Source organism: Anguilla anguilla, chromosome 10 (assembly GCF_013347855.1).
Source record: "Anguilla anguilla isolate fAngAng1 chromosome 10, fAngAng1.pri, whole genome shotgun sequence".
NCBI lineage: Eukaryota > Metazoa > Chordata > Actinopteri > Anguilliformes > Anguillidae > Anguilla > Anguilla anguilla.
Genome location: NC_049210.1, coordinates 1,120,969 through 1,144,918, shown reverse-complemented (window position 1 = coordinate 1,144,918; position 23,950 = coordinate 1,120,969). Strand labels below are relative to the sequence as shown.

At 45.3% G+C, this 23,950-nt stretch overlaps 3 protein-coding genes across 6 annotated transcripts; all 3 read right to left on the bottom strand.

The window, feature by feature from the left end:
- Positions 1-73: 73 nt before the first annotated feature.
- Positions 74-3,554, bottom strand: LOC118206813 (hydroxycarboxylic acid receptor 3-like). 2 transcript variants are annotated; one of them, XM_035379898.1, is made up of 3 exons: positions 3,524-3,554; positions 1,776-2,030; positions 74-1,687 (listed from the first exon to the last, which is right to left on the bottom strand). In XM_035379898.1, exons 2-3 carry the CDS (start codon positions 1,818-1,820, stop codon positions 710-712), a joined length of 1,023 nt encoding a protein of 340 aa, XP_035235789.1. In that variant the 5' UTR covers positions 1,821-2,030; positions 3,524-3,554; the 3' UTR covers positions 74-709. The 2 variants fall into 2 exon arrangements, with proteins under 2 accessions (XP_035235789.1, XP_035235788.1); XM_035379897.1 differs by lacking the exon at positions 3,524-3,554 and adding an exon at positions 3,398-3,466.
- Positions 3,555-6,897: 3,343 nt separating this feature from the next.
- LOC118237406 (hydroxycarboxylic acid receptor 2-like) lies at positions 6,898-9,692 on the bottom strand. The gene has a single exon (XM_035436084.1). The coding sequence runs from the start codon at positions 8,265-8,267 to the stop codon at positions 7,287-7,289; it is 981 nt and encodes a 326-aa protein (XP_035291975.1). The 5' UTR covers positions 8,268-9,692; the 3' UTR covers positions 6,898-7,286.
- Positions 9,693-9,939: 247 nt separating this feature from the next.
- On the bottom strand, positions 9,940-19,441 carry LOC118237103 (density-regulated protein-like). Of its 3 annotated transcripts, none has more exons than XM_035435542.1 (8): positions 19,360-19,441; positions 16,380-16,492; positions 15,109-15,128; positions 13,888-13,972; positions 13,691-13,774; positions 12,359-12,475; positions 11,543-11,682; positions 9,940-10,636 (listed from the first exon to the last, which is right to left on the bottom strand). In XM_035435542.1, the coding sequence occupies exons 2-8, from the start codon at positions 16,480-16,482 to the stop codon at positions 10,592-10,594; spliced, it is 594 nt and encodes a 197-aa protein (XP_035291433.1). In that variant the 5' UTR covers positions 16,483-16,492; positions 19,360-19,441; the 3' UTR covers positions 9,940-10,591. The 3 variants fall into 3 exon arrangements, with proteins under 3 accessions (XP_035291433.1, XP_035291434.1, XP_035291432.1); XM_035435543.1 differs by having other exon boundaries at positions 19,351-19,360; XM_035435541.1 differs by lacking the exon at positions 19,360-19,441 and adding an exon at positions 18,427-18,449.
- Positions 19,442-23,950: the final 4,509 nt, after the last annotated feature.

The window sequence follows — 23,950 nt, the reverse complement described above, 5'->3', positions numbered from 1 at the left end:
TCATGCATGTGATGTACCAGCTTTTCAGGCATTCTATTATTATACATTCTTATTTATTATTAACAACGCTATGGTTTTATTTGCAAACAAAATCAATTTCAACATTTTGTCACAGAGTATCATACCATAGGAATTTAAGCATAAAAATAACTAAAGATGTGTGAAAGTGATAATTTCTGCTCTCCAAATATCAGTTTGACCCTGCTGCATAATGATTAGGGAGGTGCGGTTGTGTAATAAGAGGTTGCAGGTTTGATTTCCTGCTGGGACACAGCTACTGTGATAAATACTGTACCTCATGTGATTGCTTTTGGTAGCCAGCTGCGCATGAAAGAAAACTGACATTTTTACACAGCATTTTTTACTTTTCCTGGCTGACGTTATTGTCGTTTCATATTTAGTACAGGGAGGAAACTGAGCAGATGGTGTAATCAGATAAAAAGTTAAATGTTAAAGTACACTTATCTATAAAAAAAAATACATGGTAATTTCACATACTTTGTATTTCTAGCCACTACATACCTAAATGTGTAGCTTCTGAAAACTCTGTAATTATTATATTTATAAAGAACAAAAAAGAAGCCCTTCCAGTCTACGCCACGCCCTCACGCCGGATGGGGATGCTGGGGGTTTTTTTTCCCCACGCAGGGAAAGAGTGCCTCGCTGACTTGCATGACATCATCTCGTGGTCCGTGGCCTTCAGCCGCCGTTAGATCTTGGAGTCTCTGGTTCCGTCGCCGTCCGTGACGGCCGGCTCCTTCCTCCACGGGCGGGCCCTCGCCACGCTCCTCAGCCGGGCCTTGAAGGCGGGGCTGGAGAAGTAGTAGACCAGGGGGTCCAGCACGCTGTTGAGGTAGGTCAGGCTGACGGTGATGTAGAAGACGGTGCCCAGAGAGCCGAGCCTGTCGCGGTCCTCCACCCCGCGCAGCGTCTGCACCCAGATCAGCAGCAGCGTGACGTTGCTGGGGATGAAGCAGACCACGAACGTTGCCATGACGGCAGCCAGGCACCACAGGGCCCTCCTGATCCTGGCGTTCTTGCCCAGGCCCCTCTGGCGGAGCTCGGCGATCACGCGGGCGGAGCAGAAGAGGAGGACGGCCAGCGGCAGGGCGAACTCCAGCAGGTACACCGAGTGGTACCAGCCGCTGCCGGCGGCGGCGAAGGACTCGCAGCGCGTGGAGTTCTGGGCCTGGCCCGGCTCCGCCAGCAGGCGGGCCGCCAGCGAGATGGTGAGGAGCCAGACGGCGGCGGCCACGCAGACGCTCCTGGAGACGGGCGCGGAGTTGGCGGGGTGGTGGGGGTGCACCACCCGCAAGTATCGGTCCACGGCCACGGCGGTGAGGAAGAAGACGCTGCCGCCGCGGTTCATGGCCAGCATGAAGAGGGAGATGCGGCAGAAGCCGTCGCCGTGGGCCCAGTCCAGCTCGCGCAGGTAGTAGGCGGCGCGGAACGGCAGGATCACGATGAGCAGGAAGTCGGCCAGAGCCAGGTTGAACAGGAAGACCGTGCTGCTCTTCCAGGGCTTCACGTAGAAGCAGAAGATCCAGAGGGCCCCGCCGTTACCCAGCATGCCCAGCACGCATTCCAGCAGCAGCACAGGCGGCAGCACTCTGGAGAGCAGTAGCTTGTCGAACGCAGAGATCTCCATCCTCAGAGCAGACTGTTGCGCTGTGTCTGCGTCCTCCTGCTAGGGGAAAAACATCTGACGAGTGGCTGCAGGTTTTATCTGGGCTTTTTTTATCTTCAAAAGAAAAAAAAAGGTGTTAATATGGTACTTGCCTAGGAACCGTCCCCTTCAGACAACCCGGATATTCCACCATACGTGAGATTTTATTCCGAAGATCAGTCTTCCTTTTCCAGATGTGAGGAATTTCTTTTCCCCTCTTGTAGATTCCGGTACGCTGGAAGGAGACGGCACTTGTCTCCAGGAAGGAGCCCACTGCCGATCGGCTCGGAGGCTGAGGGTGTTTGCGTTTGCTGGTCACGCCCAGTTCCTGTGTACAGACTACACTCCGCCTGCTCTGTCTCACCTGTGAAAGGAAGGGTGGATCCCAGTGGCGCAGGGTTATGACATCACAACGCTGGGTGGTTATGACAATATGGGCACACGTGTCAGCCCGGACCCTGTGAGCCTCACACTCCTCACTCATCATCATCATCACAGCAGTAGTGATGGGAGAATGAGTTCATTAAACATGGTTGGAGCTGGTACTGTATCAGGTGGTCCACAATGCTCTGACTTTTCGCAATCGGTGCATTTCCCCATGGTCTGCAGAACCTTTCCATTGGTTAAATATTGACTTGTAGCTCTACCCCTTCTAGTGTTAATGAAACCTCACTCTATTGCAACATTACAAATCATAACTATAGCCTGTGTAATATGTACTCAAACTTGAAAATGTACTTGCTCTTAATTCATCTGGAGTTGCAAATATTTGATCGGATATCTTTACCTTCTGGACAGTCGGGGCTGGCCCGACGCAAAAGTGAACTATGCGCCTGCTTAGGGCCCCGTGGCCAACAGAGGGCACCCAAGAGCACTTGAAATGTCCCAGGAGAGCTTGAAATGTGGTTTGTTTTTTTTAATATATTATATTACGTCAATGGTAATCATACAAAAATGCAATATTACGTTAACGGGCTGGCTAGCTAATACTACTGCTGGTTTAATCAATTCCCGCTGCCTCTGTCGGAGCTGGGGTCACGTTCATGCGCACTAACGGGCGTTAACTGCATTTTGATGCAAGCGCAGTCAGACTAAAGCCAGACACCCAAATCAGTCAAATTCTTCCATAAAGGCTTGGGTCGGCCCTGTGGACAGTTCATTAAAAAGAAATCTCAGTATAGACTCCAGAGTGATTTTAGCGCAGGGTGTAGCAACTCAAAATATTTATGTAGGCCGGCCTGTCCCATGACGCACGCTCGCGGTTTCGTTGACTTACGTGACCGTTCACATGGCACAAACAAGTGTGCAAGACTGTCCCGCATCTGAAAATGGCGACACGCAGTGTACGTTTCCCGCACTTAATGCATCCTCACCCTAGTGCTGGCATTTGGAGCAAAGTGTATCCCACAATTCATCACATTCTGGAGTCCAAAGAGTCTTCCCAAATGGACAATTACCAAGATTACAGGGAAGAAAAAATTAGTATGTAAGCTATGCATCGTCACATTATTGTGGCACATATTTTTGGTCCATATATAGTATATATCCATCCATAAAACCATCCATTATCCACACCCGCTTATCCTGGTCAGGGTCGCGGGGGATGCTGGAGCCTATCCCACCATGCATTGGGTGAGAGGCAGAAATACACACTGGACATGTCGCCAGTCTATCGCAGGGCAAATATGTTCGTATGTCCAGTATAAATTAAAATGTCTTTGAATTACTCACTATTTCATGCTGAGTAAATTATGTCTGTTACACTTGTCACCACCCACAGCCAGGAAAAACTTCTTCGAGTGACTCGATGTGCAGTGAAAGTTTTTCACACCTACTTAACCTGAGTAGCCTACTTACGCAATTGTTTTCCTTCCGGGACCAAGCACTTCTGGCCACCTCAAGAAAAGTCGCCGCACGTGCCTTTTTTTTGGGGGGGGGGGGGGGGGGGGGGCGGGCGGGGCGCTACACATACACCTCCACCACGCGGTAGGTGACATAGCGGCTGGGCGGAATTTCACTCGATTTACACCGGTCCGAACAATACCGCGTGGCGACGATCAAACAACTTCACACTAAGGTAGGCTACAATAAAATGGCAAAATGTATCACAACCAGGTTGGATGTGCAAGGGTCAGAAAGTAAAAGTCCTGCCATGTGCTTCTTACACTGATGAACTCAGCCGGCTGATTTCACTAATTAGCTCTCCCTCCTGGCTGAAGAGCTGCGCTAATTAGCAAATCCCAGCGATGGGAACAAAATACTGGGGAGGACTTTCATTTTCTGAACCTCCGATATCAAGAAGCTTTATCAGCCCGTGTGTAATCATTTGGCTGGCCACTTTCTGACATCGTCAAAAAATCATAAAATGCCCTTGAGATCCACTAAGCTTGGTTTTCTACTGTTCTGGACGTGACTTTTTGTTGCTGTAGTCTATTGCTAAAAATGTTAACGGTAGTTCAACTGACAGAATTAACGTCGATGGTAGTAGGCTACTTGTCAGAAGTGGCCTAGTTGAGTCATTTGTCGGCAATGACTGATATAACGTGATGCTGTTATTATTGGTGTTTTCCTCCGTTGATTAGTCGTGTTTATGGGCGGGTCTGCATTGAAGCGATTGTCCGTACACCACGCCCTTCCTGTTCTCCTCCCTTTAAGTGGCAGGCGTGCGTACCTGCAGGGGTGCATTCCAGTTATCTTATCCTTCCTTGCCTCCTTTCCTAGTATGAAAGGCCAAACGGGTAAAAAATAATAATAATAATAATACGTAAAATTGACGTCTGGTTTGACAACACGTGCAAAATTGACACGGTAGTGTGATATAATAATTCTAATAATAATATATATTGTATATTATAACCTATCATATTTTCCTGTTGTGATTTATCGTACATGTTCTGACAGCTGTGTAGTTACGCATGCGCCCCGTAGGACCACTGCAGCTGAGCGTGCGTGTGGTTTGTGCGTGTATGGGAGCACTGGGGAAAGTACGTTTCTGCAGGAAGCGGTATTGGTGGGTACTGCTCTCTGGACTGCTCTGCAAACCCAATTCCCCAACACAGTGATGGGCTGACTGCGTCGTCCTTTAGATGAGCAGCGTTTCCCACAGGATTGTGTGAGACTATGGTGGGTGGACCTTGGACCCTCTAGGGGGGTCCGGGGGCATACAAAAAAAGAAAATTTTATACAAGTCAAATGCATCAATCTGGTGCACTTTGAGAGCAAAATTAAGAGGCTAGATCTATGAAGAACTTGTAAACAATTTTGTGCTCTAGTAAACAATTTAATCATAAACACATTGGTCAACACATAAACACAAAAGTCCATATTTCATGCGTGGGGGCCTTTAATACAGATTTATGATTTATCTTATAGGTAGAGGACATGGTATTCATCACCTCTCATTGCCTTTTGTAGCTGACATTTCTATTGTACCTCTCCAAAAATTAATAAAATGCTTTTTGTCCATTACACAGCATATAAATGAACCCCTTATGAAGGTTTAAGACAAAACATTGCTATCAGATTAAAAAATAATGCAAAAATGTTGTCACAAAGCGGTACAGTACCTAAATGTGTAATAATTAACTCTTGTATGTATTTCTATACTCTGTACTCTCGTACGTTTTCTTGTATGGAGATGGGACGATACGAAAACAATTTTCAACCGTCCACCATGTTTTGGCAGTGTTCCAACTCTCATGTCATCACTGTTGCATGCTTCACAAAAACTACACTACCATCTAACACTTACATTACAATGTGAAATATCCACATTATATAATACCACTAACCTATTTAAAGATACTCAATTTCAAAAATAACGTATATAACCAAAATATTTTCATCAGTAATTCTTACATAGCAATGATGAAATCTTATCTATGTTCAGTAGATGGAGACAGAGACAGTAAAGCAATGATACTGTTCTGTTTGCTTCTGTTTTGCTCCAGAAAACAATGTCAGCTAGGTCTGTCAGCAAACATATAGCTTAGCTATGCTCAGAAGTCCTCAATAATAATAATAATATTTTCCAAGAAATTATGCAAAAATCGTTGACCATGTTTCGTTAGGTGCAGCGTCTTTTACTGCTGCCACAGAGTGAATGTGTATGTGAATGCGATGATAAGAAAAAAATTTGGTTACGCTGACCTAAAAAAGCACTATTCCAAAAGCAAAATTAGACATGTTATACATCCTTAGAGAGCTTATACTCTCACCTACTGAATAAATGAATTGTCAATCAAACCAGAATGTGCTAAAAAGGAGGGCGACAACGCCGTAAACAACCAGGTGTGGTGTTACGCACAGCTATTTTGGTACCCAGGCATCACAAATGCAAAAAAGTGTAAAAATATTTTCGGTTCATTATGAAACTGTTGCGGGACAAATTAGACCATGGCAGGCCGCCACAGTCTAGGTAATTAATGGGAAACACTGGATGAGACACTGTAATAATAATAATTATAATCTTTATTTATATAGCACCTTTCAAAGTTACAAAGTGCTTCACAAGACAGAATAAAAATAATTCACATCAGAAAGGAAGACTGAAACAAGGATTAAGAAATAATAACTAAATTAACAAAAACAGATAAAATAAATGAGAACTTAGACCCCTAATGTATTCTCCCCTCTGTATATTTTTAAAATGACATTACACTTCACAGAAAGAAATACTGAGGATAGATTGCAGAATAAAGTTTTCATTACATTCAGGCTTGTGGTATATTGCCTGCACTCTTATCCAGAGCAATTCGCACAGCTTAAATCAATTTTTTTAGACATAGAATCCCATGTATAAAGCTTAGCAGTTAAGGGTATGAAAAGAGCCCCCCAGCAAGGAGCCCGTGTCCTTTGCCGTGGGTCCCTGTGCTACATTTCCACACCTCAGATCTTACATACATGCACGGATGAACCGGGGCTGGACGTATTTGTCATAGAGCAGAATGGCAGCTGCAGGATGCACAGGATCTGTGGCAGGCACGAGGAAGCTCTTTCTGAGTTACCTGGCTGAAGGCTTTTCTGTGTGGGTGTGCTTGAATCAAGATGCTTCAGTTGAGTCCTGTCCCAACCGTGTGCTTGAGTCCAAATTATGAGAAGTAGTAGTCTTTAGTAATATGGAAAATCTTCTATGCTGACAGCCAAAAAAAAATAGCTGACATAATTATGAACTGAAACCAGATGACATTCAGCTGTCACACGCAGTTTCCCCCCCCCCCCCCCCCCCCATTAGATCTCGGTCAAATATATATTTTAAGTGCTTTATTTGTTAAGACCCTGGTAAAATTTTAAACCACTCCTGCAGAACTCTGGAGAACCTTCAGCAAAAATGTTACTAACCAAAAGTTGCGATTAAAATGCTGTCTTCATCGATCGGTTACTGTGTGCATTTAGTGCCTTTCACGCACCTTTTCACAACATGTATTTTCCATAAATAAAGTGGAAAAATGTTTTCTTAATTATACTTGATCAGTTCCGTGAAAAAAATTATGAATTTAGTTCTGAGTGTTTTCAGTGATCTGCAGGAATTTTACAGGTGTCTGAAGGGGTTAAATTGTTTCAGATAAAGCAGCTGACCCAAGTCTGGATTCTAGATTTGAGGAGTGCTGCTGGTGCTGGGTCACAGCTGGCTGAGGCTCTGGGAGCCGGTGTCCCTGGTCTTGTCCTGGGCTGGGCTCGGTTCCTCGCTCTTCCTCAGGCTCAGCCGGGCCACTCGCCTGTACACCTTCTTGAAGGCGGGGCTGGAGAAGTAGTAGACCAGGGGGTCCAGCACGCTGTTGAGGTAGGTCAGGCTGACGGTGATGTAGAAGGCCGTGTCCAGGCGCTCGAAGGAGTCGTCGCATTCTTTGGAGTTGTTGGCCCAGATCATCAGCTGGGTGACGTTGGCCGGCAGGAAGCTGATGGCGAAGACGCCTGCCACCAGGACGATGAGGTGGAGCGCCCGCTGGATCCGCCCCTGCCTGTCCCGCTGCTGCTTCCTGAGTTGCAGCACCACCTGCAGGGTGCAGAAGAGGATGACGGCCAGCGGCAAGTAGAAGGAGAAGACGAAGATGGCCCGGTGCCCGTTGGAGGTGGAATTGGGGCAGATGATGAAGCTGTCGCAGTACGTTTTGTTGTGCCCCGGGAAGTGCCTCGGTTCGAACAGGAGGTAGGCCGTCAGCGAGATGGTGAGGAGCCAGACGGCGACGGCCACGCAGACGCTCCTGGAGACGGGCGCGGAGTTGGCGGGGTGGTGGGGGTGCACCACCCGCAAGTATCGGTCCACGGCCACGGCGGTGAGGAAGAGGATGCTGCCGCCGCGGTTCATGGCCAGCATGAAGAGGGCGATGCGGCAGAAGCCATCGCCGTGAGCCCAGTCCAGCCCGCGCAGGTAGTAGGTGGCGCGGAACGGCAGGATCACGATGAGCAGGAAGTCGGCCAGAGCCAGGTTGAACAGGAAGACCGTGCTGCTCTTCCAGGGCTTCACGTAGAAGCAGAAGATCCAGAGGGCCCCACCGTTACCCAGCATGCCCAGCAGGCATTCCAGCAGCAGCACAGGCGGCAGCACTCTGGAGAGCAGCTGGCCTTGAAACGCGCAGCACGTCTCGTTCGTCCAAATCATCTTATCCTCAACCACTCGAACCACAACACCAGAGCTTCTCAAAATGGAAGGTTTAGCTCTGAGGCCTGCGAGCGTCTTTAAAAAGATGGGCACTGTCCTGCGAGCTCAGAGCATTTGGGGCCTTTTTAAGTCGGAAGTGACCCAGAGCGGAAGCCTATGAGAGAAGCGTCTGACTTCTGAAACCACATTTAAATGCACTCTCATTGACAGTCATTCTCAAGCTCCACCCCCTTTGAAGACTCGGCTTGAAAGGTTATTTTCAAAGTTAAAAAAGAAAAAATAACAGTACGCCCTTTAAAATGATTTTTTTAAATAATAAAATGTGTGTTTCTTTTTTCCAACCTCTCAAAGAGAAATAATCTAGAGACAGCCACGCGCCCGCCAAAAGTAACCACAAGAGAAGCATCGTTACTGTGGCCAAAGGTGAACCAGAGATTCTCGATGGTTCTAGAGATGGTCCCACTCCTGCGTTCTAACATTGAAAGTTCATATTCTGAATCCAAGAAACGACCATTACGTTTGTGTGTATAGTTTTAAAATCATTCTTTTACTTTCCATGCGTCTCCCATCTGCAGTTCCATCTGAATCAAAGTGTCATCCACTAATTTCTCAGATTTCCATGTGGAAATGTCCGTCCATGTGAATGGTGCCAGACGTACATTTTGTAAACTTGGTGGATGCTTTAAGGAAATGAATACACAAATTAAGAAGACAGTGGGACCAGCCACAGTTTCTTTAGCGGCTCTCGAACAGGAACTTCAAAGTTCCCACCTCTCAGGAAGACTGCTGCGATGCTGTTTAAATATTTAGCACAGATGCACCTTTTTTAAAAGAAAGATTCATAATACAGAATGAAAATGTTTACATGCAATAAGTTTTTGAGCAAGAAAACCAGTGGCAACAACAGTGCACTAGTTTGCTTTTTTTGTTGATTCTATTTTAGCTTACTGTTTTTTTGTTTTTTACAAATATTCTCAGCTATAATGTGTGCTTGTCAACTTCCTTTATTTGGGGACATTTGTGGTTTTAACCCAGGAAGCCAAACTGTGATCTGCAGCGTGTTAATATCAGCTGTAAGGGGAACTTGGTTTGTTAGACTCTCCGCAGAGAAACTGGAAGATCATGCAGCTCCTTTCCTTTAAGTAGCTGCAGTATTTTACACAGCGGCACTGTCCCTAAGACTCATTAACAGAGACCCACTCACAAGACTCATTAACACAGTGACACCCTCACAGGACACATTAACACACTCACAAGACTCATTAACACAGAGACCCACTCACAAGACTCATTAACACAGTGACCCACTCACAGGACACATTAACACACTCACAAGACTCATTAACACATTAACACACTCACAGGACTCATTAACACAGTGACCCACTCACAGGACACATTAACACACTCACAAGACTCATTAACACAGAGACACACTCAAAGGACACATTAACACACTCCCAGGACACATTAACACAGTGACACACTCACAGGACACATTAACACAGTGACACACTCACAGGACTCATTTACACAGTGACACACTCACAGGACACATTAACACAGTGACCCACTCACAAGACTCAAACAGGCTTCAGGTATGTCACCTGAACAAAGAACCACAAAAACACACCAGTCCTTGTGTTTGGTTATTATACACTACAGGTTGAGAGACAGCACAGATCATTATTTATTTATTTTAAAGAAAAGTGCTCCACTGAGTCAATTGTTTTTTTTAAATAAACTCAGTAATAAAAGTGAGGCCAAAACATTGAATTCATTATTCTAAAGACTGCTTTAGTGCAACGTTTTCACAGGAACTCAAACATCACACCTTTGGCAGCAGAGAATGAAGCAGCACTACAGAACTGGTGGGGGGGGGGGGGGGGGGGTTGCAGGTTGGGGGGCAGAGTCAATAGGCCTTGAGTCATCTCGGGGTCGCTAACCACTTAGCCGTTAGCAATTGGCTTTTTAAAATGACACAATTTTTTTAGATTATAAAAAATGGGGAAAAAGCATTATTTTTTCATATACAAAAAAACGTCCAAATGTCATAATTTATTTTAAAGGAATTCGGAAATCGCCATTCATTTGTCCCGTAGGGGCGTCTATTTTTTGAACCGGAAGTCTCGAAAATGCTAACGAACCCGAAGGGAATGACGACACGACTTCTGAGGCCTATGGTTTCCATACAGTAAATAAAAGGTGAAAAGGCAGTTTTTAATGCACTCGTTTTTTGGCCAGGTCATTCTGGGTAATTCCCGGTTTTGTGGTGTCTTGTGGGATCTTGTGGCATCTTGTCTGTAAAAGTGCAGTCTCCCTCTTCACTTCTTCACTTCTCCCAGGTCCTCTATGCTGTCATCGTCCACCTGCAGAGGGGAGAGGAGTGCACTTCTGCTCAAAGCTGGAGCGCCAAGCACAGCAGGAGGCTGCAGTCTCCCTGCCCAGTCTCCCTGCACACTCTCTCTGCACAGTCTCCCTGCCCAGTCTCCCTGCACAGTCTCCCTGCACAGTCTCTCTGCACAGTCTCCCTGCACAGTCTCTCTGCATAGTCTCCCTGCACAGTCTCTCTGTAGTCTCTCTGCACAGTCTCCCTGCACAGTCTCTCTGTAGTCTCCCTGCACAGTCTCCCTGCCCAGTCTCTCTGCACAGTCTCCCTGCCCAGTCTCCCTGCACAGTCTCTCTGCAGTCTCCCTGCACAGTCTCTCTGCACAGTCTCCCTGCCCAGTCTCTCTGCACAGTCTCCCTGCACAGTCTCTCTGCACAGTCTCCCTGCCCAGTCTCCCTGCATAGTCTCTCTGCACAGTCTCCCTGCCCAGTCTCCCTGCAGAGTTTCTCTGCACAGTCTCCCTGCCCAGTCTCCCTGCACAGTCTCCCTGCACAGTCTCTCTGCAGTCTCCCTGCCCAGTCTCTCTGCACAGTCTCCCTGCACAGTCTCTCTGGACAGTCTCCCTGCCCAGTCTCCCTGCACAGTCTCTCTGCCCAGTCTCGCTGCTGAATGTAATGCACAGCAGTGTAATGCAGTGCAGTGTATTGAAGTGTAGTGTATTGCAGTGTAATCCAGTGAGGTGTAAAGCAGTGCAGTACATTGCAGTGTGTTACAGTGTAATGCAGTGCAGTGTACTGTAATGCAGTGAAGTGTAATGTAGTGCAGTGTAATGCAGTGTAGTGTAATGTAGAGCAGTGTAATGCAGTGTAGTGTACTGCAGTGCTTTATAATGTAGTGCAGTGTAATGCAGTGCAGAGAGGCAGTAGTGAGATGGCTGCATCCTCACCTCGGGCCACTTGTCCTGAATGACATCGATGATGTCGTCTGTGAAATCTCCCTGAATGATGATCTCATCCTCGGCCATTACAGACGCTCCACACGAGAACTTCTGTGCAAAGAACCTCTGAGCTTCTTTCAGGTCGATCTCTATGGGGATGAGAGGGACCATAGCACCTACATTACACCATTGTACCCCCCCGGTCTGCTGTAAAGCAAATCTACACCCTGAGGCCTGTTGATTTTCAGCTTTGACCAGAAAACCACCGCAGTCCTCAGGCAGACTGGCAAGTGCTCTGTAATGGGGGGGGGGGGGGGGGGGAGGTGTTGCATGAGAGGCTTAGAAATACTACGCAGGATTGTAACTATAATATCTGTTAATGTAATACTGACTGTTTTCCAGCACATTCAGGCAATTCATTAATTCATTTTTCTCATTTGCGTGAGAAGCACCTGCTCTTAATTACTGAATCATTTGTGGGTGAAAATGTGTCAGTGTGGCCTGGAGTGGTACAGAAGTGAACCAGCACTGATGTGTAGAGACACTTATAAAATGAACCCATTCAGAACCAGTGCTAACCAGTTTCACGCTGAGAGCTTAAAGCCTGGATTATAGATCTGTAGTTACACAGCTATGTGCAGTTAGACCAGCACAGTCATTAAAATGTGTCTGAAGGATGTTTTTTCTGCTAATGTCCATTAGCAATGTCTCCCAGGGGAGTCAGATTCAGGGCAACTGCAAAGCATCATGGGAGTGACAGGGCTCCAGACAGGACTCTGCAGGTTGGTGTGGGGACGGGACGGGACGGGACGGGACGGAACTTGCCGAATGTGTTGAGCCCACACACGCGGGTCACGTATTTCTTCTTGGCGCGTGGGATTTTGGCCACTGTTACCCTCTGGGGTACGGTCTTCTTCTTCTGTTTGATCTGACCCCTGCCACCTGCAAGACAACAAACAATTACCCTTTTAAATATCTGCATTCGCCAAACCCAGATTCATCTGTCAGACGACCAGAGAGGGGAGCACGATCCATCACTCCAGAGAACCTGTTTCTACTGCCACAGAGCCAATGGCGGTGTGCTCCGCGCCTCTCCAGCCCACGCTGGGCACTGCGCATGGTGATCTTAGGCTTGTGTGCGGATTCTTGGCCATGGAAACCCATTTCATGATGCTCCCGACGAACAGTTCTTGTGCTGACGTTGCTTCCAGATGCAGGCTGGAACTCAGTAGTGAGCGCTGCAACTGAGGACGTGATTTTTATGCGCTACACACTTCAGCACTTGGCAGTCCTGTTCTGTGAACTTGTGTGGCCTACCGCTTTGTGGCTGAGCTGTTGCTCCTATGTTTCCACTTTGCATTTGACTGGGGCAGCTCTAGCAGTGCAGAAATTTGATGAACTAACTTGTTGGAAAGGTGGCATTCTATGACAGAGCCACGTTGAAAGTCACTGAGATCTTCAGTACGACCCATCCTACAGTGTTTGTCTATGGAACTTGCATGGCTTTGTGCTTGATTTTATGCTCCTGTTAGCAGTGGGTGTGGCTGAAGTAGCAGAACCCACTAATTAGAAGTGTCTCCACATACTCCACCGGCCATGTAGTGTGTGTATATGTGTGTGTTTGTGTGTGTGTGCATACATATGTCATAAAATGTATGCGCTGTGTATTCATTATAAAATAGATATATATTCATAATCATAAAACATATACGTATCCATTATATTGCATTGCTCCTGTATACTGCTCAAAGTTTGGAGATGAACAACAGAAGCTGCTGAAGAAGGGAAATGTGCTCATCGGTCCTTTCTGGGCGGCCCAGTTCACACGTCTCAGTCACAGGGCTGTTTGAGCTTCATAAATTACCATCAACACCTTATTTCTGGTAAACAGCTGGTTCGTCTCGACAGCTTCCAGTCCTTCTCCTTTTTTGTTCACTGAACAGGTTCCCCAAATAGACTACAGACTGCTGGTTCATGTTTCTTCATCACCACATCATACCGGCTATTCTAAGTTCCTTAAGTTCCTCGCTGTTTCTGTCTGTAACCCGGTCTGTTTCTCAGAAAAACTGGCCTCATTCGATGCATACTCATCAATCCCTTATCTGCCCTTTTTCGGTATCAAATTTTTCAAAAAGAAACTAACGTTTGAAATCGTACCCCTCTTTTGTTTCTTCTTCTCTTCCTCCTCCCCAGCAGGGGGCGCCTCTCCTCCTCCTCCTACCTCCTGCTTTGGAGCGTTCCCTGCGGATCAAGTGGAGAAACAAAATGCCACAGGCTAGTAACCACGGAGACGGCGCACTTCCGTCCTGGTCTGCCCGAGGCAGTTGGGAGCGGTGTGAAGCGCAAGGGTTTACCGAGGGTCATCTTGGCGAACACTTCCGGAAAGTTCTTCTCCAGCCACTGCCTGCACTTGGCGGGCTCAGGCAGGTACTCGCAGTACTACAGGAGGGAAGAGAGAGGAGGGACACGCCCAGCTGAGATGGAAAACAGCGGTACAGTTCCCACCAATGGGGAAGGACTGATCCCATAGCCCTCAACCAATCACATACTCCAGAGCAAGGGGTCTGGACGTCTGTTCCTGGAGAGCCACAGGGTCTGTTGTGGTTTTTTTCACCTTTAACTCAGCACCCATTTCAGGCTCAAAAATCAGATTGATTGATTCCTAATCAGATCAATTCCACTCAGTTACCGAACGCTGGTACAGTTCCCATCACTGAGTGCTAAATAACTCAACCACACAGGGTGTAACCACGTGAGTTTTTTAATTTATAAAAATACTCTGTACCCATAACACAGGAAGCTCCATCTCTCTACCGCTGAAGCTGAATCGGAACTCGGACCTCTCTACCTCCCACCACCACCCACCCCCCACCCCCCCACCCCCCCCCCCGTGAAAATTTTGAATGCAGTTATATGTGGCACAGCACCAGAAACGCCCGCTACAGACTGGAATCACAGCGGAAGGAACGCAGGAAAGAGTAGAGTATCTGGTGAGTCTACACAATCTTCTGCAGAGCTGCCCAATACGACTGTCCCGGACGGCTGAACAGTTCATCCGGAGGTGGAGGGTGGGGGGGCTGACAGCTGGAGCCAATTACTGAATGGACCTCAGCTCCTCAGACTGGGCCCTATGATACAGAGGACTCAGCACTGCGGGAGGGGAGGTCCCTGCTCAGTTTGGGGGGGGAGACGGGGGGGGGAGACACCACAGTGTTGAGTAGAGCCTGCTGGGGTCTGTGGGGGTCTGGATGAGCCCCACCGGTCTAGCGTGGGGTCCGGACCACGCCGGTACCGACTGGTCAGCAGCCCCACGGGGCCACGCACAGCTGACTCCAGCGCCACCCAGGGGTGGAAAGCTTTCAGGCACTGGATGACAGCACCTCATGGTGCAACGGTTACTTAGTTACTCTGTTAGTTAGCTAGTTACTTGGTTAGTTACTTAGTTACTCAATTAATTAGTTAGTTTGTTAGTTTGTTACTCAGTTAGTTAGCTAGTTACAAGCCAAATCCATCTGGTGCTTCGCATCTAAAACGCAAAGAAAGCCAGACAGCTTGAGAGTTGTCTTCACACCTACCTCTGTGGGCAAGGAGCACACTGCAAGAGAGGGAAGGAGAGATCAGGAAACACAGCGGATGTATTAGATGCACAAAGAGTTTCTAGCACATCTCCTGCTCATTCTGGGGACACTTGATATGACTAATTCAGGGCAGAATCACACGAGGGCCCAAAGAACCACCTGAATAATTCTCAATCATGAAGACTCACAGATAAACTGACTGGCACCATAGATGATGGACACCATCGATGACCACATGAGACATGATGCATGAGGCTTCAGTTCTCTGGGGTAAGACAGAGAGGACCTGCTGCTCAGTTAACTTCTCAAACAGGATGAGGAGGAGAACTGAAAATGTATAGCAGCAGGGCGATCTTGAAGCAAAGCACTGGTGGCTCAGTAGTATGAAACAGTATTAGGTGAAAAGGTATTGGATAGCTAAGTTGTCAAAATGAATAGGGGGTATGATTTGGAAATATAGTAGATATGTAGGACTGAGCAATTATGTGGATTTGTATGTCTTGATGTAAGTCTAATAATGTTTGGTTTGTATGGATGTTTTGTATTTATGTTAGGATGTTTTGTGTGTGATAAATGCCCTGCACAGTCTCTCTGGACAGTCTCACTGCCCAGTCTCCCTGCACAGTCTCTCTGCACAGTCTCCCTGCACAGTCTCTCTGCACAGTCTCCCTGCCCAGTCTCCCTGCATAGTCTCCCTGCACAGTCTCTCTGTAGTCTCTCTGCACAGTCTCTCTGACATCTTTTATCACAATAAAAGATGTCATGTTTTGTGTTCACAACGAAACAAAAATAAAATCATACAAAAAAAGTAGTATGAAACAGGAAGTGTGTGCAAGCTCCTGCTTTCACACTACAGTCTCATGTCTGTTTGACTTCCCAAACATTAAACATGCAGCTGATTCAAAATAGCAAAGGCTCATTTCTGTGTTTATAAATTAACTTATGTGTGTGTGGGGGGGGGGGGGGGGGTGAGTTAACACCTCTTGCACCCACATCCTCTTTAAAAATGGTTGCCTAAGCAACAGGTAAGTAAACAGGCCCTGGGTACATGTGTACGTGCACACCTGCTTCTCAGCACTTTGGGCTGATTACTTTGTAGTTGGTTTGTGTTTCAATCCTCCTTTATGAACTGCTGTGAGCTCCAATAAACTGCAAAATATTTCGTAAACAGGGGCCCATAGACATATGTGCTTTGCAGCTGATTAAATCTATTTTAGGACTTATCGCCCATCTTTAGACAAAAGGTTGTGGGTCACTCCTTCACGTACCTCCACAGTAGAGAACTTTCAGAGGGTACCTGCCATCCGAGTCACCTCTGTGCTCCATTTTGTAGTCTGGAGAACCCGGTTCTGCATTTTCAGTCGTAGCCATTGTGTACAGTCTAGAATGCACAGAAATGGTTTTTAGGTATGTTCTAACTTGCGTTTTTCACTTCTACAGTTTCACAGCTCCCTTACTTTTTCCCCTCCAATTTAGGGAAATACTTTCATTGACATTTCTGGAATGAAATTCTAAAACCAGACCATAAAGGTCACAACATATGGCTCTTCTTAGAACAGAACCATACTGCCCTCTAGCGGTGTAGAATTCTAATGGAAAGACTTGGCTTAAGCAACGATTTCCGAAACTTGAGGGGACGGTACTCCAGACGTGTACGCCAAATAAGCAGACTTACATTGCACTTATTGCATGTCGCTTTGAATGTAAGCGTCTGCCAAATAAATGCAATGTAATGTATGTTTGTCTTTTAAAAAAATAATTTAAAAAACTAGACTAGCTTTTTAACTTTTCAACATTGTTCTTTACATTTTTAACGAATAAATGTATGCAATCAGTTTCGTGATAATTTTGCGGCGCGAGCGGACTGATTGATCTCGTGAATTGCATATGTTGCCTCTCGCTCAGATTTGCTGGTCCGGCCATATGGATGTGACGGTATACCGGTATGACGGTATACCATAAAAATCAAATATGAAATAGTACTAGCAAAAACGTAATACCGTGATAGTAAATCACGTGACAAAAGCTACTTTCATGCGGGGAATTGTTTTTCAACCAGTGCCCAAATGTACGATAATTTCGCCATTTCAAAAAAAGGGAAAGGAAATTACTAAATCCCCTGGCTGCTGATTCAGAATCCGGTTTGCCTTTTCACAAATCTGATCCTAGATCTGTATTTAGAGGCAAAATCATTTAAAAACACAGGTTGCGTCTTTCCAGCCAACCATTATGCTTGATGCATGACGTGCGTGTCCCAACGGGAGCGAGCAGCTGCAGGGCTGCCGTTCTCCCGCTCGTTCTTTCAGATGTAAAATGTAAGCTAGCTGGCTACCTACAAATTACCAGCGATGTTATTTTTTTCATTCATGTAAAAAACAAGTTTAAAAAGCTGAGGGGAGAGGCAAAGAGAAAGTCGTCGGAAGAACTGAGGTTGAAGTTGAACTCACAGACTAGGTAGGGCCAGTTCTGCACTGACAGACTTTTTGGACGTTTTGAAAAGAGACATGCTTTCACAAGAACAAACAAATATTGATACAGCATATTAAATACATTGACACAGCATAACGTTATAATTCTACACTGATGACTTATACAACTGTTGTTTCCATGCTGATGAATAGTAACGTTACAGCTCTGAATTATAACGATTACATGTTTGAGCGATTGCGATTTAATTGTGGGCTATTTGACATTATCCGTAGACCAGGCTTTTTAGTGAGTCTCAGTCATTTGAGTAGGGTCCAGGAAGTTGCCTGCTTCCACGCAGCCTATGTGGTGCACAAATGTTTTTCTCCCCTTTGTGGCTGTTGGTATTGCACTCATTGGCTGAAGTATGTGAGTAGGCGTGTCAAACAAGGTTATTGCTTACCATAAATACGCTATTTTTGTGAAATCATATATTTACGCCTGTGATTTCTCTTTTTTGGCTGTGTACGATATTTTTCTTTAAAATCCGATCATTTTAAGCCTCCGGTACGATAGTTTAATATTTCCCATCTGGCAACGCTGGCTAGCTATCTGTTCTACATCTACATGGCATCTCCGTTTGTAGTCCCTTACAACACTTGCGATGTCTGATGCTGATTCTGATACCGACCGTAATGAAGAATTATATCCCCCCAAAAGCGAACTCGTATACAATTACAAGGAGTGAACTATTCAGTTGCATTGTTTGTTTTATTTTTTATTTTTTTAAAATCTGCAGAGCCATAAATAAACAGATCGTGTTGTAAACTTTGTGTAATTTTCTTTATCTTAAAACCTGATACCGTGATATACCAAAAATCGTGATATTGAGTAGTACGATTATCATACCGTGAAATTTTCATACGGTCATCCCTAGTCCGACCTCAATGCGCTATCGGGCTCTGATGGAACACTTCCAAAATGGGTGTTGCCAGAATGCAGTATTAATCTCCCGCGGCTATAGCCTACAGCTAGCGTTACATTACGACTGCATGCCGGTACTTTCTATACGTACTCATGCGTCTCATGCGTACTGCCTCCTGCCCCGTAGCAACGGCTCAGCAAAATCCATCCAACCCTATGCCAAGTTAGCTAGCCTAATTAAATAGCAAGCAAGCGGCATAGTCAGCATAGCTAGCTACCTAACTACGAGGGGCACGTGTGGACGTAGCTAGCAAGCAACATGAAGACATCAATTTATCCCCTTAAAACATTTAAGCATATCGTCTGGCGACGGTATTAGTGCATGGATCTAATATAATAGCTAGCTAGCTAAATAATAATAATAATATTAATAATGCACACCGCTAGCTAGCAAACAGTACAAATTCTTGGACAACAACGAACTAGTAATGTTAATTGCAAAGAATGACAACTAAGTTGATCGAGCTACCAAGCCATTCTGACTGGATGGAGGCTTGCCTTAGTAACATAACACTCAAATACGTAGTCGATAGCTCTATAAATAATAATAGCGCACGGCATAAATGCGTGTAACATTTAACAATGCTGATAACTTGTATTTTAACTTTATTTTCATCAAATGTCAATGAGATAGACTAGCAATGCGACTTTACAGCTAGCTAGCCGTGCTACCTCATTCACGTTAAAAAAAACCATTATCGGAGTATTTCCTTAAAAAAAACACACAAAATATGTAAATACAACGTCATATCAATTTTCTGCAATAACCATAACCATAATCACATAACCATACATATCATTGTGTGTTTGTAAATGATTGTGATAACACAAATGAGTATTAAAGCACACAGGTCTTGCCTTGCTCTGGTCCTGTCCTGAATGAACGGTTCAGCATCAATAGGTAGTTGCTTATTTGCCTGACAGGAATTAACTGAACTTTCCTCATTTACAACATTATACTTTAAATTTCTGTTTTAAATAGGCATGCATGTAGACGTCGTGGAAAAATTATATTTTTATCCTGAAGCGTTTGTACTTGTAGTTTTGTCTTGTGTTACCGGCATTGACAATGCCCTGTACCCGGTGAAATTTGAAGTTACTTAGTCTGACGTTAGTGAACATTAGCTGCTTGTGAAGGATTTCGCAGATGATGTTTAGTCTAAACGCAAGGAAGGTGGCTTGTTTGCTCACTCTTGATTAATACAATAGCGCTTAATTCATCCATTTAACGAGCAGATTGTAAGTCAAAGTTTGGTGTGAAGGTAATATATTAACTTTTAATGATTGTATTATTGATTTTAGACTGCAAGTAAAGTAGCTTGGATAGTAGACTATAAAAACGGACGGACCGAAGTAAATTTTCGGGGAAATTATGTGATTACCATTTCAAACAACATAAAGAACATGATTCTTTGAAGCTTTTCTGAGCCATCTTAAAGTGTGTGTGTGTGTGTTCATACAATCCAGACGGTGGCGCCATTTGAACACCAGTAACCAAGTCTCTGATTTTGACCCGTGATATCTGGGTAAGGGAGTCTTACGTGGCTCTTCCGCTAGAGAGTCAGTTCTTTTCCAATGTTACACAAGTTTTTTAAAAATGTATGAAGTGGTTTACGGAATGCATCTCATGTTTAAATACGTAAATCTTATGTTTAGCACCAAATGCGATGTTGACTTGGGTGACTGTGGACAAAACGCGGCCCTTCTAATCAGCTGTGCGCATTGTGTTCCATAGTACCGGGGAAGTTTGGCTTTCTGAGTTTATTCTATGTGTATGTCATTGAGTTTATTCTGCGTGTATTTCATTAATGCAAAGCTTTGAAATTCCATGCTTTCATTACCTACACTGTACTTTTTATAAAGAAGACGACTAAGGCGATAATTATCAGGAAGATTGGGGATGTTGGTGGCATTACCTGTGTGCATGTGTGTGTAAATGAGTTCTGGATGTTCTGGCTCCAGGCTGGTAGGACAGCCATTGGTCACTCAGCATCAGGAGCTGAAGATCCTGTCACAAGTGTTCCACTGAGTTGCTTTACAGGTACTGTCAGTGCCATGCACTGAAGCAGTAGGATTAGGGCAAGAACGATTGGTCAAAAAAAACTTCTGAGAGTGACACAAGACAGCCACATCCACCTGCAAATAGTACACACTTGTGCGCACTCACACAAAAACTCTGCACCACTATGCATACATACAAGTGTCCCAGCTTGGAGTGGGCATGATCATTCCCCTGTTCCCATTTCCTTTCCCCTCTGGCCAGAATAGGCCCACTTAGCAGATTTTGTTGTTTTGGAGCAAACTCCCATCTGTTTTATCCTGGGGTCTGGAAATGTCCTCCTTTAGATGGACCAGAGTATACAAGCCTTCCCTCTTTTTTTCACCATTGGTGTGATTCAAGTTCTGCGTAACCAAGCCAATATTTTAGCCCCCCCCCCCCCCCCCCCCAGTGAGTCCCAATCCAGGCACAGGGATGGATGGATGGATGGATGGATAGAGAGATGGATAGATGGATAGAGGGATGGATGGATAGATGGATAGATGGGTGTCTTTATTAAACAGTATCACTGCAGCTGCTGTTAGCGCAAGGCGGCTGCCCTGGGCCAAAGTTCGGCAATCCGGTGTTTACTCTGCAAAAAAAAGAAAAAAAAAGGAACCAGGAACCAACCTGCTCCAGGCATGGAGGGGTCTATCACAGCTAAAATGGCTGAAAGGAAAATATTAATCGAAGCAAATTGGGTGAAGTGTCTTTCTTCTGTACTTTAACAGTACATGCAGGTTCTCAACTGAGAATGTAACCTCCCACTGCATAGTCATTTCACAGTGCAGTGTAGTTTGCATACCCATTACTTGTAGTGTTTCGTTTTTGACAGATCAGTTTTATAGACATGTAATGAATGTAATTGAGTAATACGTTGTGTACACTACACAACTTTCAAAATCCTAACATTGGAGAGCTTCTCTGTCATCTGTCATCTGTCTCTGTGTCTGTCTGTGTTTGGATTGGCTGCCTGTGCCAGGAGTAACCTATGGCTGGACCTGGAGAGTTCCCGATTGGCTCTGCAGCCAAGGGGAGGCCACACCCACAAAGTCAGGTGACTCGGGACAGGAAGTACATCTTCTCTGACGGAATCATGCAAATGAAAGATCCCCAGGGTAGGTAATGCCGCACATTTCCCTCTTCAGTCGCTCCACACAAACAAATTCCTTTGTGCTGACCCTCTGGGGGTTGTCATCCGTTAAAATCTCCAGTCAAATCAGGCGTGCTACCCGGCCGGCGGGGCATTCCTGGCGAGAGCTGTCTCTGGGCAGGGAAAGCTATCCAGGCTCCACGGGCTTGGGGCGGCCTGTGACAATTGTGTCTTTGCCGAGTCAGGCTTGACCCTCTCAGACAAGCGAGCGAGAGACACCATACATGCCTGAACCAGAGACATGAGCCACAGACCAAAGTGGTCAGTTCTGTTAGGCCAAGGAGAGGCCTGTCCAACCAATCAGCAGGCAGAGTTTTGTTGTGTCGGTTGAATTTAGGTTGCTCAAAAGCTCTGTAAAAACTTTTTTTTCTTCTTTGAAGACCAAGATCAACCAATCATATCTCTCAGCAGTGAAAGGCCTGTTATCCGCCCCATATTACCATTGGGTTTCAGTGAAAGCAAAAGATACAAAACCAGACCCAGTAAGTGCTTAGCTATGCTAACCCACCACCACACCCAGTAATTACTTAGCTATGCTAACACATTACCACCAGACCCAGTAATTACTTAGCTATGCTAACCCACCACCAGACCCAGTAGGTACTTAGCTATGCTAACACATTACCACCAGACCCAGTAGGTACTTAGCTATGCTAACACATTACCACCAGACCCAGCGGGTGCTTAGCAGTGCTAACGGCTAAAGGGACACAGGCCTGGTCCCAGGCTCCTCCCCCCCCAGCTCGTTGTCTCTCAGCACATCTGCAGGCTTGCTGGAGTACCAGGGCCGGTGCCAGGGGTTAACTGAGAGTCCAGTAAACACAGAAAATAACCCGCGCTGACAAATCTCTTCATGCCACACCCCCAAAAAACACGCGCTTGTGACTCTATTCCTCAAGGTCAAATTTCAGCATGTTGGGGGTATGGAGTTAAATATCAGTGTCCTGATATAGTGGTTGTGTGTCTGTGTGTGTGAGTGTGTGTGCGCGCGCGTGTGTGTGTGTGCATGCGTGTGTTTCACAATGGCTGATAGTGTGTATCCCTGTCTTCTCCCTGTCAAAGTGAAATCTTGTCTTTGCTTCCTTGCATCAATCTGGTATCCTAATCTCTGTAAGCTCCTTATTATAATGCCTCTTTGTTATTAATCTACTTTACAGTTCATCATTTTTTTTCAGTTTATCATTGAGTCTTTTTGCAAGGCACAGGTCACTACTGAATTTTCAGAACTTCAGGTACCCCTGAGATTTCATTTCACAATACAATACGTACAGGATCTACTGTGGGGGAAAAAAAACCTAAACCTCATCTTCCCTCTCTTAATCCCACAGAAATGTGACATTCTATTTTAATCCAAATTGCTTCATATTCTAATATTGAGATTCCCTGATTTAATCCTATTGACCTAGAACTAGACTGAGGTTTCTGCAAACGCATGTTCCAATATTCAGTCATTGCTTTTAAATGTATTTTCATGCTGACAAAAATAGATTTGGCAGATATTTTTACCTCTAATACATTAAAGTAAATCCCTGTGTTATGTTTATTCTATTTTATGTAGCTAAGAATCATCAAACAATGAGGAGGGTCCATTTTAGAGACAGAAATATTCTGTGCCAGCCAAAGCTAGTGTTATTGCTTTAGGAAACATAGTCACATTGACCATAAACTGGCATACAATGTAGATATTATTCACCATAATCACAGATTACATTTTAAAAGTGTCTTTTCAAAAACACATTCCCATTCCTTTTACATTTTTGGGTCTGATTCTCTCGGCCATCTGCATTAGTTGTTCCCAAACTTTCTGATGCCGTGACCCAGTTACATCTTGTGTGACCTGCCCGTTAAAAAAATATAGCAAGACATAATTTCAGATGTGGAATATAAATGCTTCAGCATGTTTCATAATGCCTGCATGTACACTGGAGCTAGTCCAGCACGTGTAATGAGTGAGCCGTTTAGCTTCCCTGGTGCAAATGCATTACATTACATTACATTACATTACATTACAGGCATTTAGCAGACGCTCTTATCCAGAGCGACTTACGCAACTTTTACACAGCATTTTACATTGTATCCATTTATACAGCTGGATATGTACTGAAGCAATTCAGGTTAAGTACCCTGCTCAGTGTACAATGGCAGTGTCCTACCCACGAACCTATGACCTTTCGGTTACAAGCCCCGTTCCTTACCCACTAAAGCTACACTGCCGCCCTGCAAACAGGAAATGAAACATGCAACAAGTCGTTTTTGTC

Bases quoted from the DNA above. Each gene is read 5' to 3' on its own strand.
- LOC118206813 (XM_035379898.1), bottom strand. From the start codon at position 1,820: ATGGTGGAATATCCGGGTTGTCTGAAGGGGACGGTTCCTAGGCAA. The intron at 1,688-1,775 runs GTACCATATTAA...TTTTTCCCCTAG, and splicing joins AGGGGACGGTTCCTAGGCAA to CAGGAGGACGCAGACACAGC.
- LOC118237406 (XM_035436084.1), bottom strand. From the start codon at position 8,267: ATGATTTGGACGAACGAGACGTGCTGCGCGTTTCAAGGCCAGCTGCTC.
- LOC118237103 (XM_035435541.1), bottom strand. The intron at 15,129-16,379 runs GTACGTGAAGGA...CCTCTCTTGCAG, and splicing joins GAAAGTTCTCTACTGTGGAG to TGTGCTCCTTGCCCACAGAG. The intron at 13,775-13,887 runs GTAAACCCTTGC...CTTGATCCGCAG, and splicing joins GTTCGCCAAGATGACCCTCG to GGAACGCTCCAAAGCAGGAG.